Here is a 17,632-nt window from a genome sequence, read left to right on the forward strand (position 1 = left end):
CACTGGATGAGCTACTCAAAGCAGTTAAAGCTACAAATAAGGGCCGTACGCCAGGCATAGATGGCATACCTGTGGAACTTTACCTAGCACTTTGGGATATTCTTGGACCAGTATGGTTAGAAACATTAAATTATGCTTTTGGAAACGGCGCTTTCCATAGAGATCTAAACACAGCCCTGATCACAGTCATACCTAAGCCCGGGAAGGACCCCTTGGAGTGTGCCAATTACCGTCCAATCTCCTTGATAAATTCTTTTAGAACTCTCCCAAGATATGGCCACTCAAGGTGATCGAACACTTTTTCAGCATCTAGAAGTAGCAGGCGACAGGCAGGCGGGATTTGATGTGTTGCACTCAGTACGTGTAAGAGCCGGCAACAGAGCCTACCAGCCCCGACTAGGAGTTGAGGGTGCCATCGTCTACCTGCTGAACCGTGTCTATGCCCACCTGGACAAGCCAGCGAGCACTGTGAGGGTCATGTTTTTTGACTTCTCCAGTGCGTTCAACACCATCCGCCCTGCTCTGCTGGGGGAGAAGCTGACAGCGATGCAGGTGGATGCTTCCCTGGTTCATGGATTCTTGATTACCTGACTGGCAGACCACAGTACGTGTGCTTGCAACACTGTGTGTCCGACAGAGTGATCAGCAGCACTGGGGCTCCACAAGGGACTGTCTTGTCTCCCTTTCTCTTCATCATTTACACCTCAGACTTCAACTACTGCACAGAGTCTTGTCATCTCCAGAAGTTTTCGGATGACTCTGCCATAGTTGGATGCATCAGCAAAGGAGATGAGGCTGAGTACAGGGCTACGGTAGGAAACATTGTCACATGGTGTGAGCACAATTATCTGCAGCTTAATGTGAAAAAGACTAAGGAGCTAGTGGTAGACCTGAGGAGAGTTAAGGTACCGGTGATCCCTGTTTCCATCCAGGGGGTCAATGTGGACATGGTGGAGGATTACAAATAACTGGGGATACGAATTGACAATAAACTGGACTGGTCAAAGAACACTGAGGCTGTCTACAAGAAGGGTCAGAGCCTCTCTATTTCCTGAGGAGACTGAGGTCCTTTAACATCTGCCGGACGATGCTGAGGATGTTCTACGAGTCTGTGGTGGCCAGTGGTATTGTAGCGAGGTGCTACACACAGCGCTAGAATAACCACACGGAGTCGGTGAGTTGGAGTTGCGATGAAAGAGGTTTATTCAAACTTCGCGGCCCGCTTTAAAGCCTTCCCGTTCCCGCCCTTTTTGCTGCCGGCCCTCTGCCTGCGCGCGCTGTTTCCTGAGCCGGTTCATGGGTGTCAGAAAGTGGGTCGCCACATAACCCCCCCCCCCAGAACCGGCGATACCTCCCCCAATGTCCACAGTCTGGATCGGCCTCTGTTTGGGAGGTCTGCCCCTGCGCCGCGGTGCCTGAGCCTGGACCGGTTGCGCCAAGTCCACATGGGCCGGTTTGAGTCGGTCCACCGTGAAAACCTCCTCTCTCCCCCCAATGTCCAGCACGAACGTGGACCTGTTGTTGCTGATCACCTTAAACGGCTCCTCGTAGGGCCGCTGTAGCGGTGCCCGGTGTCCGCCCCGTCATACAAAAAGAAACTTACAGTTCTGCAGGTCTTTGGGTACGCAGGTCGGGCTCTGTCCGTGCTGTGAAGTGGGTATGGGGGCCAGGTTACCGAGCCTCTCCCGTAGTCTGTCCAGGACTGCTGTGGGTTCTTCCTCTTGCCCCCTTGGGGCTGGTATGAACTCTCCTGGGACTACCAGGGGTGCGCTGTACACCAACTTGGCCGACGAGGTGTATAGATCCTCTTTGGGCGCCGTGCGGATTCCAAGCAGGACCCAGGGAAGTTCGTCCACCCAGTTAGGCCCCTCCAGGCGGGCCATGAGAGCCGATTTCAGGTGACGGTGGAAGCGCTCCACTAGTCCGTTCGACTGTGGGTGGTAGGCAGTTGTGTGGTGTAGCTGTGTTCCTAAAAGTCTGGCCATAGCCGACCACAGGCTGGAGGTGAACTGGGCGCCCCGTCGGAGGTAATGTGGGCCGGTACCCCGAAGCGGGCTACCCAGGTTGCGATCAGTGCTCGGGCGCAGGATTCGGAGGTGGTGTCGCTGAGCGGGACTGCCTCTGGCCATCTGGTGAACAGGTCTATCATAGTTAGGAGGTACCGCGCTCCTCGTGACACTGGCGGGGCCCCACGATATCCACATGGATGTGGTCGAACCTCTGGCGGGTGGGTTCGAACCGCTGCGGTGGAGCCTTGGTGTGCCGCTGCACCTTGGCCGTTTGGCACTGCATGCACGTTTTGGCCCATTCACTGACCTGTTTACGAAGTCCATGCCACACGAACCTGTTGGCGACCAGCCGGACAGTTGTCCTGATGGAGGGGTGCGCTAAGTTGTGAATGGATTCGAAAACCCGCCGGCGCCAGGCTGCTGGGAGGACGGGGCGGGGTTGGCCAGAAGCTACATCACATAGTAGGGTCCTCTCACCTGGGCCTACGGGGAGGTCTTGGAGCTGCAAACCGGAGACTGCAGTCCTGTAACTGGGGATCTCAGCGTCTGCCTGCTGTGCCTCTGCCAGCGCTGCATAGTCCACCCCCTGGGACAGGGCCTGTATGGTAGGTCTGGAAAGTGCGTCTGCCACGATATTGTCCTTTCCAGAGACATGCCGGAGTCCGTCGTGTACTCGGAGATGTAGGACAGATGTCGCTGCTGGCGGGACGACCAGGGGTCAGACACCTTCATGAACGCAAAGGTAAGCGGTTTGTGGTCTGTGAACGCGGTGAAGGCCCTACCTTCTAAGAAGTACCTGAAATGCCGGATTGCCAGGTATAGTGCCAATAGCTCACGGTCGAAAGCACTGTATTTGAGTTCAGGTGGTCGTAGGTGTTTGCTGAAGAACGCCAGGGGTTGCCAGCGACCCTCAATGAGTTGTTCCAGCACTCCACCGACTGCTGTGTTGGATGCGTCCACCGTGAGGGCAGTAGGAACGTCCGTTCTGGGGTGCACTAGCATCGCGGCGTTTGCAAGGCTTCTTTGGTTTTAACGAAAGCGGTTGCAGCCTCTTCGTTCCAGGTAATGTCCTTGCCCTTACCCAACATTAGAGTGAACAAGGGGCGCATGGTTCGGGCTGCTGAGGGGAGGAAACGGTGGTAGAAATTCACCATACCCACGAATTCCTGCAAGCCTTTGCTTGTGTTGGGTCGGGGGAAGTGGCGGACCGCGTCTACCTTGGCGGGCAGCGGGGTTGCCCCGTCTTTAGTAATCCTGTGGCCCAGGAAGTCGATGGTGTCGAGTCCGAACTGGCATTTGGCTGGATTGATTGTAAGGCCGAATTCACTCAGGCGGGAGTAGAGCTGGCGGAGGTGGGACAGATGCTCCTGCCGACTACTGCTGGCTATGAGGATGTTGTCCAAATAGATGAATGCAAAGTCAGGTCGCGTCCCACCGCGTTCATTAGCCGCTGGAAAGTCTGTGCGGCGTTCTTTAGACCAAACGGCATTCGGAGGAATTCGAAAAGTCCAAACGGGGTGATAAGTGCTGTTTTGGGGATGTCGTCCGGATGTACAGGGATTTGATGGTATCCCCGGACGAGGTCTACCTTGGAAAAGATCTTTGCGCCGTGTAGGTTTGCTGCGAAGTCTTGAATGTGCGGCACAGGGTAGCGGTCTGGCGTTGTAGCCTCGTTCAGTCTGCGGTAGTCACCGCATGGTCTCCAGCCCCCCGTTGCCTTGGGCACCATGTGAAGGGGGGAGGCCCATGGGCTGTCGGACCGTCGTACGATCCCTAATTCCTCCATCTTCTTGAACTCCTCCTTCGCCAGTCGGAGCTTGTCCGGGGGAAGCCTTCGAGCACAGGCGTGGAGGGGTGGTCCCTGGGTCGGGATGTGGTGCTGTACTCCGTGTCTGGGCATGGCTGCCGTGAACTGCGGTGTCAGTACTGATGGGAAATCCGCCAGGACCCTGGTGAATTCATCGTCAGACAGCGTGATGGAGTCCAGGTGTGGGGCTGGCAACTGTGTTTCACCCAGGGAGAACGTTTGAAAAGTCTTGGCGTGGACTAATCACTTCCCTTGCAAGTCAACCAGCAGGCTGTGGGCTCGTAGAAAATCTGCCCCCAGCAGTGGTTGGGCCACGGCGGCCAGTGTGAAGTCCCACGTGAACCGGCTGGAGCTGAACTGTAGCCGCACCGTGCGGGTGCCGTAGGTTCGTATTGTGCTGCCATTAGCGGCCCTCAGGGTGGGTCCCGGTTCTCTGTTGCAGGTGTCGTAACTCGTTGGAGGTAAGACGCTGATCTCCGCTCCGGTGTCGACCAAAAAGCGGCGTCCCGACTGCTTGTCCCAGACGTACAGGAGGCTGTCCTGATGGCCAGCCGCCGTAGCGATCGGCAGCGGCTGGGCCTTGGCGTTTCCCGGGAATTTGCAGGGCGGTCTGCAGCGGCGGGCCTCCGTGCCCCACCGCTGGTGGTAGAAACACCATTGTTCGTTGGGCTCCTCACTCCCGTCGCCGGGTTTTGTAGGCTCTGCTGCCGGGCCCGGTCTGGTCTGTCGTTGGGCACGCGGCTTGGTGATCTGTGCAACGGATGCCCCTCTCTCTTTCCTGGCATTCCACAGCACATCTGCTCGGGCCGCCACCTCCCGGGCTTTGCTGAAATCTGCGTCGGACAGCAGCAGGCATATGTCCTCAGGCAGTTGCTCTAGGAACGCCTGCTCAAACATGAGGCAGGGTTTGTGTCCTTCAGCCAGGGCCAGCATCTCGTTCATTAATGCTGACAGCGGCCTGTCTCCCAAACCATCCAGGTGCAATAAGCGGCGTGCTCGTTTGCGCCGTGAGAGTCCGAAAGTCCTTATGAGCAGGGTTTTGAATGCTGTGTATTTGCCGTCCTCCGGGGGCGACTGTATAAACTCCTCAACTTGTGCAGCAGTCTCCTGGTCGAGGGAGCTCAGCACGTAGTAGTAGCGAGTGGACTCCGAGGTTATCTGCCGAATGTGGAATTGTGCTTCTGCTTGTTCGAACCATAAATGGGGTCGCAGCGTCCAGAAGCTTGGCAGTTTTAACGAAACTGCGTGAACAGATGCAGCGTTGGTCATCTCTGGTCCAAATATCGTTTGGGCCGTCGAGGTCACCAATTGTAGCGGTGTGCTACACACAGCGCTAGAATAACCACACGGAGTCGGTCAGTTGGAGTTGCGATGAAAGAGGTTTATTCAAACTTCGCGGCCCGCTTTAAAGCCTTCCCGTTCCCGCCCTTTTTGCTGCCAGCCCTCTGCCTGCGCGCGCTGTTTCCTGAGCCGGTTCGTGGGTGTCAGAAAGTGGGTCGCCACAGTATCATGTTTGCTGTTGTGTGCTGGGGCAGCAGGCTGAGGGTAGCAGACACCAACAGAATCAACAAACTCATTCGTAAGGGCAGTGATGTTGTGGGGATGGAACTGGACTCTCTCACGGTGGTGTCTGAAAAGAGGATGCTGTCTAAGTTGCATGCCATCTTGGTCAAGGTCTCCCATCCACTACATAATGTACTGGGTGGGCACAGGAGTACATTCAGCCAGAGACTCATTCCACCGAGATGCAACACAGAGCATCACAGGGTCATTCCTGCCTGTGGCCATCAAACTTTACAACTCCTCCCCGGAGGGTCAGACACCCTGAGCCGATAGGCTGGTCCTGGACTATTTCATAATTTACTGGCATAATTTACATATTACTATTTAACTATTTATGGTTCTATTACTATTTATTATTTATAGTGCAACTGTAACAAAAACCAGTTTCCTCCGGGATCAATAAAGTATGACTAAATGCCAACCTCAAGATATTTTCCAAAATCTTAGCCAGTAGACTTGAGACAGTAGTTGGGAAAATAATTAGCCCAGATCAAACGGGCTTTATCAAGGGGCGTCTCGCATCTGATAATATTTGCCGGCTTTTACACGTACTGAGTGCAACACATAAAATCCCGCCTGCCTGTCGCCTGCTATTTCTAGATGCTGAAAAAGTGTTCGATCGCCTTGAATGGCCATATCTTGGGAGAGTTCTAAAAGAATTTATGTTCGGCGATAAATTTATCAATATGATTCAAACACTGTATGCTAATCCTTCACCCCGGGTATGTGTGGGAGGAGGTTTCTCAGAGTTATTTGACATAGGACAGGGCACGCGACAAGGGGACTCTTTGTCTCCTTTAATTTTTACTATATCTATTGAACCACTTGCACATTTAATTAGAAACTCTCCTCAGATCTCCCCTATTACAATAGGTACAACATCGTATTCAATATAACTTTACGCGGACGACACGCTAGTTTATATGGCAAATATTCAACAAACTCTCCCCTATGTTTTAAAAACACTGGAGCAATTTGGATTTCTTTCGGGATACAAAGTTAATTTGTTAAAATCAGCACTGATGCTGATTAATACGGATAAAAGTAAGGTGTCTCTTCCTCCCCAGATTAAAGTTACAAATGAAGTCCTCTACTTGGGTATTAAAGTTAATACTTTCCTATCATCTGTGGCTAAAACAAATTACTCTTTAATTCTGAAAAAAATAGAAGAAGATATTAATAGATGGAGACACCTGCCAGCATCAGTCCCAGCACGTATATCGGTCATTAAAATGAACATCTTACTCCGCATTAATTTTATCAGCTCAATGATCCCACTTGCACCTCCAGCAGGATAATGGCAAAAACTGGACTCCTTACTACGATACTATGTTTGAATGGTAAAAGACCCAATATAAAATGGTCAGCTACTACAATTCAAAAAGCCAAATGGGGGATTGGCATGTCCAAATTTTAAATTGTATCACTGGACATTTGTATTAAAAAGTCTTAGCTATTGGATGGAGGAGGATAAAGTTTTGTCCTGGAAAAATATAGAACAAGAGCTAATAGCACCAATAAGGTTGAAGGACTTTCTCCTTAAAGGTATGTCTACCAAAAAATGTGATTTGTATTACGGTCCAATTTTAACCCATATACTACAAGTGTTTAGAGCAGCAGAAAAATTCCTAAAATTTAAAAGCGTATGGTGCAAATCATCTCCATTATGGAACAATAATCATTTTCTATCTGGGGGGAAACCATTAACTAACAGAACTTGGGAGGATAACTGTATTACTACTCTTCAAGATATTAATGGGGCAAGTACTATCCTTAGCTTTCAAGAACTGATATCTCGATATAATATTGATAAACATTCTCTTTTCTTCTACTTTTGAGTAAGATCAGCTTGTAAAGCCTATAGCATTCCCTGGGGGTCAGATTTAACGGACCATCCCATTTTAAGTTGGATACAGAGTGCTCCAGGACAGATAGTGTCATATATCTATGATAAATTAAACTCCCAGAATTATATGCCCACATCGGGAATGAAAGCTTGGGATAGGGACATATCTGAATTGGGACAAGACTTAGACTGGGATGCGATTTGGGATAATGCTGCCGGTGCTTCGAAAAACCCAAATCATCGGTATATACACTTGAAATTTTGTCATAGAGCATATTTAACACAAGAATTAGACATCAAATGGGACTGGTTCCTGACCCTTATTGCTCATTTTGCCCCCATGCAGCCATTGGCTCTTTTATACATGCTGTATGGCAATGTCTAGGGGTTTTTGATTTGTGGGAGAAGGTTATCAGTACTCTTACAGAACTAACAGGGGTACAATTACCAATGGACCCCGCTGTACATCTTCTAAATGATGACTCCCACCTTTCCCTTATGGAAAAAACACGCAAAATCTGACTGCAGCTAAGAAGATTGTAGTCCAGCATTGGAAACCTCCCCGTGATATTTCAAATACTCACTGGATTCGGAGCTTTTTAGACATTTCTTACCTGGAACTTTCATCAGCAAGAGTAAATGATGCACGACCAAACACAATCTTAATGTGGACAAATTTGATATCTAACTTAAAAGATCTTTTGTTAAAATAGGAATGCTTTGTCTGTGTATGTACTACTATTCAGTTGATTGGTGGAGGGGAGAAGGATGGGGAGAGAGAGGGGTGCAGGGGGGATGGTGATGAAGGTTGGGGGTGGCTGGGTTAAACAGTCAAAATGTAATTGGCAACTGGTTGTATTGAATGTAATTTGTTGGTGTTGTAATAAAAAATTAATTATTAAAAAAAGTGGAAAAGCCTGTAATAATCCTACATAAAATACATCTTATATAGTTTGGCTAATTACTCAATCATTCAAAACTATCATATAAATACACATACACTGGAAAAAGTGTTTTCTGTAAAGATAACAACATTTTCCATTTGTCATCTTGATAAACTGGCTTGAAACATTTTAAAGAATTTCTACAAAAAAAAACCCAGGACATGGGGCAGAAAGAACCATTCAGACTAGTGAGTCTGCTCTTCCATTTGATCATTTTCCCTCTGAACCCCATTCTCCTGTCCTCCCCCGGTAACCTTTGACACCCTTGTTATAGCTGTCTGTGGCAATGAAATTCCATTGATTCACTTCGCTCTGACTAAAGAATTTCCACCTTATCTCTGTTCTAAAGGGATATCCTACCATCCTGAGCCTGTTCCCTCTGGTCCTACACTCTCACACTACTACTGGAAACATCCTCTCGATATCCACTCTGTCCAGACCTTTCGATATTCTGTAGGTTTCAATGAGACCCCACCCCCAAACTCACTCCCCCACTCTCATCCTTCTCAACTCCAGCGAATATAGGCCTAGAGCCATCAAAAGCTCTTCATACATTAACCCTTTCGTTCCTAGAATAACTCTCTTAAACCTCCTCTGGTCTCTCTCCAATGCCAGTGCATCCTTTGTTAGATATAGGGCTCAAAACTGCTCACAATATTCCAAATGTGGTCTAACCAATGCCTTCTAAGGTCTCAGCATTGCATCCTTGCTCAGACATTCTAGTCCTCTCCAATTCAATTAAAACATTGCTTTTGCCTTCTTTACTACCATCTCAATCTGCAAGTTAACCTTTAGGGAATCCAGCAGTGGGGCTCCCAAGTCCCTCTGTACCTCCAGTTTCTGAATTCACTCTCCATTTAATAATCTATGCCTTAATTCTTTCTACCAAAGTGCATGACCATACACTTCCAGCCCAGTATTCCACCTGCCACTTCTTTGCCCATTCTCCTAATATGGCCAAGTCCTTCTGCACACTCTGTTTCCTCAACACATCTGCCCCTCCATCTATCTTTGTGTCATCCACAAACTTCACCGCAAAAGGCATCAATTCGGAAAACTTGCGGAAAGGCATCAATTCCACATTTCCACAAACAGCAAATTATAAAAGACTACGTATTGAAAACTGTTGGCTAACATTCTGTGCCTCCAGTGTTGTTACCCTAGAAGTATTTGTTGACCACAAAGAACATCTTGATGAAAGGAGTACACACATTTCCTTACGGGAAAGTAACCCAAACCTCATGACTCAGCCATTGAGCATTCTGCCTAGTCATTGTAAAAATATATAAGTTAGCTTCCTTGAAATGAACATGTTATTTAACTAATAAGTTTAACTCCGCACCAGACAAGGAAAACATATTTAAAAAGTTTTGTTTTAAAGTCTGTGGAAGTGGGGACAAGAGAAGTCCTTGAATACCCTACCTGGCGGATCACTGGAGTTATCCTCCTCAGATGAGTGCCCGACTCTCTGAGAGTGACAGCAAACAGCAAATTGCAAGCGTTTGCTGACTGCTATCCGATGCCCTGTCTCCGGGACCTCGTTGAACTCGGCGTTGGCTGCCGCACCTCCGTTGGGCTTTTCCATCAGAACCTCAGTCACACGCGGCTCAGCCCCGAGAGCCACAACCACAAAGTCCTGCTCCGGGTCGCAGTAAGCGCTCATTTTGAACCCCGCTCCTCATTCCCTGCTCAATATCGTTACAGAGCTCGGGCAACAGTTACGTTCAAGGGCGGTGCTTACGAACAAAATGGCTTCTGATTGCATGGTGACCCTGAAGGCTGTAAACGGAAATTCACCAGCTGGTGCTTCAGAAGCTCCTAAAGTGAAACAATAGAACAGACTTTCGGGCTCGCACTGTAACCTGATGCAGATGCCCGTGCTGTGTTGTGGCACCGCGATGTACCCAGTTTCTTTCACCCTCATGTTGACTATTTTATGGGACTGTTGACTGTAACTTGGTATAGTAATAGCGTATCATTTGACAGTGAGTTATTTTTGCAACTGTAAACCACGCGTAGATGAAAACCACGAGTTTTTGCATAGATAACAGATCAGCTCGCGTGTTCTTTACGCAACAACCTGTAATATTTTACAAGGTTTATTTTCTGCAATAAAAGCGATTGCTTTTACCTTTTTTAATAACCTTGGGCAGGTAAGACCTGCAGTTTAACACTTCAGAAATGGTTAAGATGTGTGTGCTACGACCAACAGCGACAAAATAGGGAAGGCTTATTTCAGGGGACTTTACCATGGCCTGAAAGAAGTGATTGAGCTGAACTCAATAGATTCTACAGATGCTAGAAATCTTGGGTAACGTAGGCAAAGATGTTGGAGGAATTCAGCAAGTCAGGCAGCACCTATGGAGGGGAATAAACAGTCGGCATTTTCTGCCAAGAGTTCATCAGGACTGGAGTGGAAGGGGGCAGAAGCCTGAATTTGGTGCCGGAATGTATGGCGATATTTGCGGGCGGCCCCAGCACACCCAATAGTGTGTTAGTTATTAAGGCAAACAACACATTTCACTGCATGTTTGCATGTACTTGTGACAAGTCAATGTGATTCTTGAATAAACAGGCAGGAAAGGGGAAGGAGAGTTGAACTCAATGGGAAATGGCAACAATTGGATGTGATTATTGGACATTATAACTGCGCCTTCGCATCCAAATGAAAGCAATGACGGGGAAACTTGGGCGAATTGCATGGGCACTGTGCTGGAGGAATTCAGTGGATCAAACAGCATTGGTCAAGGAAGAGAACTGTTGAAGGTTTTGAGTTGAAACCCTGCAACAGGACACATTTGACCCAAAATGGTGACAGTTCTCCCCATCCCTCAAATAATGCTGCTTGCATCCCTCCAGCAGATTGACTACTGCTCTGGAATCCTGTATCCGCAGTCTCCTTTGTCTGCACTAGAGCCCTATGTTGAAGGCAGCTGTACAGACCATGAAGGAAATGGGAAAAGGTTCAGAGGTTTTGGGTGAGAGTGGCAACTTGAGGGGGAACTTTTTAGCCCAGAGGAAATGGTTGAGGCAGCTCATTATATATACATTTAGAAAACACTTCGTCAGGTATTGGGAAAGGAAAGGTTTAGAGCAGGGGTTCCCAATCTTTTTAATGCCATGGACCTCTGCGTTAACCGAGGGGGCCGTTGGCCCCAATTTGGGAAGCTAGCTTAGAGAGATATGAGCCAAACAGAGTCAAATGAGATGATCTCATACAGGGAATTTTGGTCGGCATGAACCAATTGGGCCAAAAGACCAGTTTCCATGTAGTATTATTATTTCTCCTCTTGAATTGACTCCCCCATTGAGTAAGAATTCAATTCCACTTTCTGAACTGTTTCCACAATTAGTGCCTTCAAGATCTGTCTATTTCAATCCATTCAATGACTCAACCTCTACTGCTCTTAGAGTAGAATATTTCAGATTCACTAAATTCCACTTTTCTGTCTTAAATGCGTGGCTCCTTATTCTAAAAGTATGCCCCCCTTTCTAGATTCGCCCAGAAAGTGAAACATCTCAGCATCTGTGTTTTCAAGCTCTCTCAGAATCTTACAATTGTTCAACCAATCATATTTCATTGTTTGAAACTCCAATCAGCCCCAATCTGCTCAATCTTTTTATTAATTTCAAAAATAGACTTAAGTTTCTTTAGAATAGACCCTCCCCCTTTAGAGTATTGTGGACCCAATCAGAGATGTCCCTGATCCTGGCAGCTGGGAGGCAACATACTATCTGGGTGTCTCTATCGCGTCCACAGAATCTCATGTCTACTCCTCTAACTATGAAATCTTCAGTCATTACTGCAATTCTCTTCTCCCCTCTTGCCTTCTGTGGTACAGCACCAGTCTCAGAATCCCCCTCCCCCCTCAGTTGTTCATAACGCTCAATACTATCCAAAATGGTATACTTATTATTGAGTGGAACAGCCACAGGACTATTCTACACTGTGTGTCTATTCCCTTTCCCTCTCCCGACAATCACCCATTTTCCTGCCTCCTGCAACTTAGGAGTGACTATCTCCTTGTAACTCCTATCTATCACCTCCTCAGTTTCCCATATGATCTGAAGGTCATCGAGCTGTGATCTTCTTTGGTAAGTATTCATTATTTTCCTACCATAAATTGTAAGCTGCCTGAACTCTAATTCCTTAGATATGTTCCTTAAATATAGTTACTATGGCAGTTATTCCCTCAACTTCAACACTTTTCCCCCTATTAAGTTGATAAAAATATGCAGTAATGTATTTGCTTTCCTTTCCCAAGATTCTGTTAAAATGCATGGATGAAATGGATCCAGACCAAGGGTTTTAGCCTCTGGGCTTGATTAGTTTATTTAATCTAAACTCCTTAGCAACTTTGAATCATTGCTGTTTTTTCAATGTTTGCCTGCTTTTATTTCTCAATTCTGCTTTATTGCTCATCACTAGGTCCAAGAGCTAGCCCTCCCTTGATGGACTTTTTACATATTAGATGAGAAAGGGAGGGGGAGGAGGGGAACATCGACTCAGACCATGAGAGGCCTGCATCGGGCATTTTCATGCCTTACAAGGTGCAGATTGGAAGTCTGTGTGGGGTGGCACTCCTTGAACACACTAGAGCAATGTGTGATTAAGTGCCTTGCTTAAGGGCACAAACACGCTGCCACAGCTGAGGCTCGAACTAGCGACCTTGAGGTAACTAGACGAACGCCTTAACCACTTGGCCACATGCCCAACACAATGAGAAAGCTGTCCTGTATATATTGTAGAAACTCCATTCCTTTATCCCCTTTACCTATCTCATTCATCCAATTAACGTTTGGGTAGTTGAACTCTCCCAACGTTATTCATCAATGTTTTGTTTTTCATCTCTTTCCTTAATCTCAATGTACAAGAAGTGGAGAGAGCGAGCAATTTCAAGTTCCTGAATGTCAATATCTCTGAGGGTCTAACCTGGGTCTAACGTATCGATGCAGCTACAAAGAAGACACAACAGCAGCTACTTTTCATTCAGACTTTGTGGAGATTTGGTATGTCACCTAAAACACTCACAAATTCCTACAAATGTACTGTGGAGAGCATTCTAACAGGCTGCCTGGGTGGGGGGGGGCGGGGGCTACTGCACAGGATCAAAATAAGCTGCAGAGAGCCATAAACTTAGTCAGCTCTATCATGGATACTAGTCTCCATAGTAACCAGGATGTCCTCAAGGAGCGATGCCTCAAAAAGGCAGCTTCCATCATTAAGGACTCCCATCACTCAGGTCAGGCCTTGTTCTTACTGCTACCGGCAGGGAGGAGGTACAGAAGCCTGAAGGTGCACACCCAATGATTCAGGAACAGCTTCTTCCCCTCTGCATTCCGATTTCTGAATGGACATTGAAACCATGAACACTACCTCATTACTTTTTTACTTCTATTTTTGCACTACTTATGTAATTTATATATATATATAAAATTGTACTGATGCCACAAAGACAACCAATTTCGCAATGTATGCCAGTGATATTAAACCTGACTCTGATTCTGATATTTTTATATAGCCTCCATTGCATATAAATTATTGGTTTATCCTTTATTATTTTTATCTCTGTCCATGTAGTACTTTCAGTATATATACTGATGTTGGGGATATTGGCTTGGGGAAAACATTGACTTTCATTTGGTTCTCTGTCAAAACATTTGGAGAATTTTGTTAGGACAGAGTTGAGAGCTCATCCCCAGTGCTGTGAGGTGTTTGCAATAGATTAACTTTGCCCCAGAAGAATACAGGGAAGCAGGGATTAAAACTTCACAGTTAAAACAGCCGGTGTAGAATGGGATGAATTCATGAGGGCAAACAGATTTGAGAAGAATTCTACATAATCATTGATTCAGAGAAACAAACGACTTTGTGAGATCAAGTGTTTGAGTTGCTCCAAGCAGCTTTTATGGAATTGTCAAGCAGTGAAAATTATTGGCATTGTACCTCTAGACGGATGGAATCCACGCTGTGATTTATGGAATTGCTCTGCGACCACCAGGAGAAGCTATTAAAGAACAGTTTTCCTGTGACAGCAAAGAGGGAGTTCCATAGTTACTGCAGTCAGATTTGTCTTCATTTTGAAGCTGGTGATGACTGCAGCACCTCTGAGCTCTCCTGGCACTTCCTACGTTTCTCAAAAGTGGAAGACAAAATTAAGAATTTGTGTCAGAATTCCCTATCCAATAAGTTCTATAATTTCAACAAGGTACCATATACCCCATGGTTTTGTTTTTAGTATACATAGCCTTTTCAACATCTTGGTGGGCTCTGGTAGCAGTGAGACTGGACTTATTGTGTCAAGTCCTACGTCACAGCTACCAGAGCCCACCAACTATTCCAAAAGTTTGCAGAGGAGGCCTGAGGTATGAAAATTATTGGGGGACTGGAATTGCTGTACAAGACTGCAGGTGCTGGAGAGTATGGACACCAGAACTCTGGGTCGAACAGAGAGGGAAGGCAAGAGCGGTGGATAGAGGATGGGAGTACAGAGTGGGATTGGATTGAATAGTGTGGAGGGCATGGAATAGTTGGAAGGAGGAGGAAGAGAACAGAACAAGGGAGGGAAGAAATTGGAAAAGGGAAGGAATAAAGCAAAGAGCTGGGAAGGAATATGGATATGAGAGAGCGAAGGGGGAGACAAAATGCGAGTGTGCCTGAGACTGAAAAAGGAAGGGAGAAGGTTAAGGAAAGAGGGAAGTCTTTATTAACATAATACCCCAAATATGTCTGCTGTTCCCTTGCCTGCTGAAAGTTTGCAGAGATAGCAGATTATATGTTGCCATTTTGGAAGTAAATTGTCCCCACTTGGCAAGCACATATCTAAAAGGAGGAGCTCCCACTGTTGCCAGTTAGAGATTAATTGCTTAATGCAGCCATAATTCTACAACAGATTTTATGTTGTAAATCGGTTCAGCTGAAAAAGCTGACAAGAGTAGGTGCAGCAGCTGTTCAGTTGCTGTCATAGATGGTTTCTGCAGCACTGTGAGGTAGCGGTCAGCATAATGCTATTACTGTGCCAATAACCTGCTTTCAGTTCTGCGGTTGTCTGTAAGGAGCTTGTGTGCTCTTCCTGTGACCGTGTGCGTTTCCTCCAGGTGCTCCGATTTTTTCCACGTTCCAAGGATGTGGGTTAGAAGGTTTATTAGTCACATGAATTAGAAGGTTTATTAGTCACATCGGTTAGAAGGTTTATTAGTCACATCGGTTAGAAGGTTTATTAGCCACATGGGTTAGAAGGTTTATTAGTCACTTGAGTTAGAAGGTTTATTAGTCACATGGGTGTAATTGGGCAGTGGGGCTCATTGGGTCAAAGGGCCTGTCACCATGCTGCGTCTCCAAAAGAATTTGACAAAATCTTGATTTAGTTGGCGTCCCCACTGGATCAGTGTAAAGAGTGGAGTGCATACTAACCAAAGTAAAATGTCTGAGAGAAATGTAGAGTGCTCTTAGTTCAAAGTAAGTTTATTATCAAAGTGCATACACATCAGCATGTACAACTCTAAGATTCATTTTCATGCTCAATAAATCCATAATAGAATAATAACACTAATAAAATCAATGAAGGACCACACCAACTTGGGCATTCAACCAGTGTGCAAAAGACAACAAAATTGTGCAGATACAAAAAGAAAGAAATAATATTGAGCAATAAATATCGAGAACATGAGATGAAGAGTTCTTGAAAATGAGTTCATAGGTTGTGGGAACAGTTCAATGATGGGACAAGTGAAGTTGACAAGCGCCTGATGATTGAGGGGTAATAACTCTTCCTGAACCTTGTAGTGCAAGTCCTGGGGCTCCTGTACCACCTTCTTGATGACGACAGTGAGAAGAGAGCATGGCCAGGGTGATGGGGACCCTGGTGACAGATGCTGCTTTCCTGCGACAGCACTTCATGTAGACGTAGCTACAGTCATATCCAGCGAGGGCTCTGGGAAGCAATGCTGCCTGAACTTCAGTGAGGAACGGTGTGTCGGATGTCCCCACTGAAATCCATCACCTGCTAGCACTACAGCTTCAGAGCAGGAATATGTGACTGATTTGCCAGTAGGTGTGAAGCTCACCACAGCATCGTGTCTGGATCATCCCAGAGTTGACCTGGAGATATCTTACAATGACTTTCAGCCTTCTGTTGCTCATGGAAAGTTAATCTATCCGAAGATACCTAACTAAATTTCATTTTCTTTTGTCAGCTAGAGGGAGCACAATCTATATGCTTCCCAGGGTAAGTGTCCCATTGGCTGCATGGGCGTTACTTTGCAGGTGCTGCATGCCAGTTCTGCCGTAAGCCAGAGCAACAGTTCCGGAAGGTTCACAATATGTTGGCTTGTGATTCATGTTCTTGAGTAACACAAGCAAAATTCTGAGGAAACTCAGCAGGCCAGGCAGCATCTACGGAGGGGAATAAACAGGCATCGGGGCACCTCAGCCTGAAATGTTGATGGTTGCTGCCTGACCTGCTGAGTTCCTCCAGCACTTTGTGTGTGTGTGTGTGTGTGTGTGTGTGTGTGTGTGTTACTCCAGATTTCCAGCATCTGCAGAATCTCCTGTATTTATGACTCAGTTTCTTGCGGGCGTTCACAGTAAAACAACCAAATACAATAGAATCAATGAAAACAAGGCCCCCCCACCCCCCCATCACCAGCTGGTGTGTAATCACTCACGGATCACTGCTGAGTCTCCTGTCAGAAGCACATTCTGCAGGTATCGGTTATGCCAGCGGCGGCTGAGCCATCACAGCAATCAGAAGGGCGGCTACTGAGTGAAAGTGGCTACATGCCAAAGCAGTAGCTGTCGACCCTGAAGCTCACGTGCGGCAATCTTACAGCAAAGCCCAACGTGGGGGCTGCCTCACCGATCCGGAGACTCAGGTTCACTCCCAACCTCTGACGCTGTCCGTGTAGAATTCAGACGTCCTCCCTGTGACTGCGTGGATTTCCACCGGTTTCCTCCCAGAAGCCAAAGGTGAGAGTTGGCAGGGTAATTGACCACTATGAATTGCCTCCAGAGCGTAGGTGGTGAGTGGTAGAATTAATGCAAATGTGAGTGGAAGAAGTTACTGAGAATCTTTGTGGGGGAGATTTCTTCTGCACCTGTGCCCACCTCTCTCTCAGGAGAGAGCAGCACTTGCTACCCAATCGATGGCACACAAGGATAAGGAAGAGGAGCATGAAGAAAAAGAGGAAGAGGAGAGGATGAGGCAATGAGACAGTCACAGCACCTCCTAAGTGTTACCAGTTCCCCATGTGGCTCTGGTTCTGTTGATAATGCCTGTTGGGTTTCAAGGCAAAAGCCAAAGCCTCTGCAAAGTAGACTTTCCAAAGTAAATGAAACCATATGAAATTCTGACTAAAGTTCACCAGTTACTCCATGCATTGCTTTCGCGTCTCTAGAATAGGCCCGGGCCTGGTAGCATTCCAGTTAGCGCGACACTTTACAGCAGCCAGCTGTAAGATCGGG

The 17,632-nt window shown here is 46.9% G+C and overlaps 1 protein-coding gene across 2 annotated transcripts in view; it reads right to left on the bottom strand.

Moving 5' to 3' along the window:
* Positions 1–10,227, bottom strand: part of slc35g1 (solute carrier family 35 member G1) — a 47,255-nt gene extending 37,028 nt beyond the window's left edge. Inside the window, exons 1-2 of one of the 2 annotated variants that reach the window (XM_063071697.1) lie at positions 9,592–9,696; positions 3,937–5,149 (exon numbers count right to left, since the gene is read on the bottom strand). In XM_063071697.1, the coding sequence (XP_062927767.1) occupies positions 4,060–5,085 (1,026 nt within the window). In that variant the 5' untranslated portion in view covers positions 5,086–5,149; positions 9,592–9,696 and the 3' untranslated portion in view covers positions 3,937–4,059. Of the gene's footprint in view, positions 1–3,936; positions 5,150–9,591 lie in introns of those variants that run through there. The other variant, XM_063071696.1, reaches the window with a different exon arrangement.
* Positions 10,228–17,632: the final 7,405 nt, after the last annotated feature.

This window comes from Mobula hypostoma, chromosome 19, assembly GCF_963921235.1.
Source record: "Mobula hypostoma chromosome 19, sMobHyp1.1, whole genome shotgun sequence".
Taxonomy (NCBI): Eukaryota; Metazoa; Chordata; class Chondrichthyes; order Myliobatiformes; family Myliobatidae; genus Mobula; species Mobula hypostoma.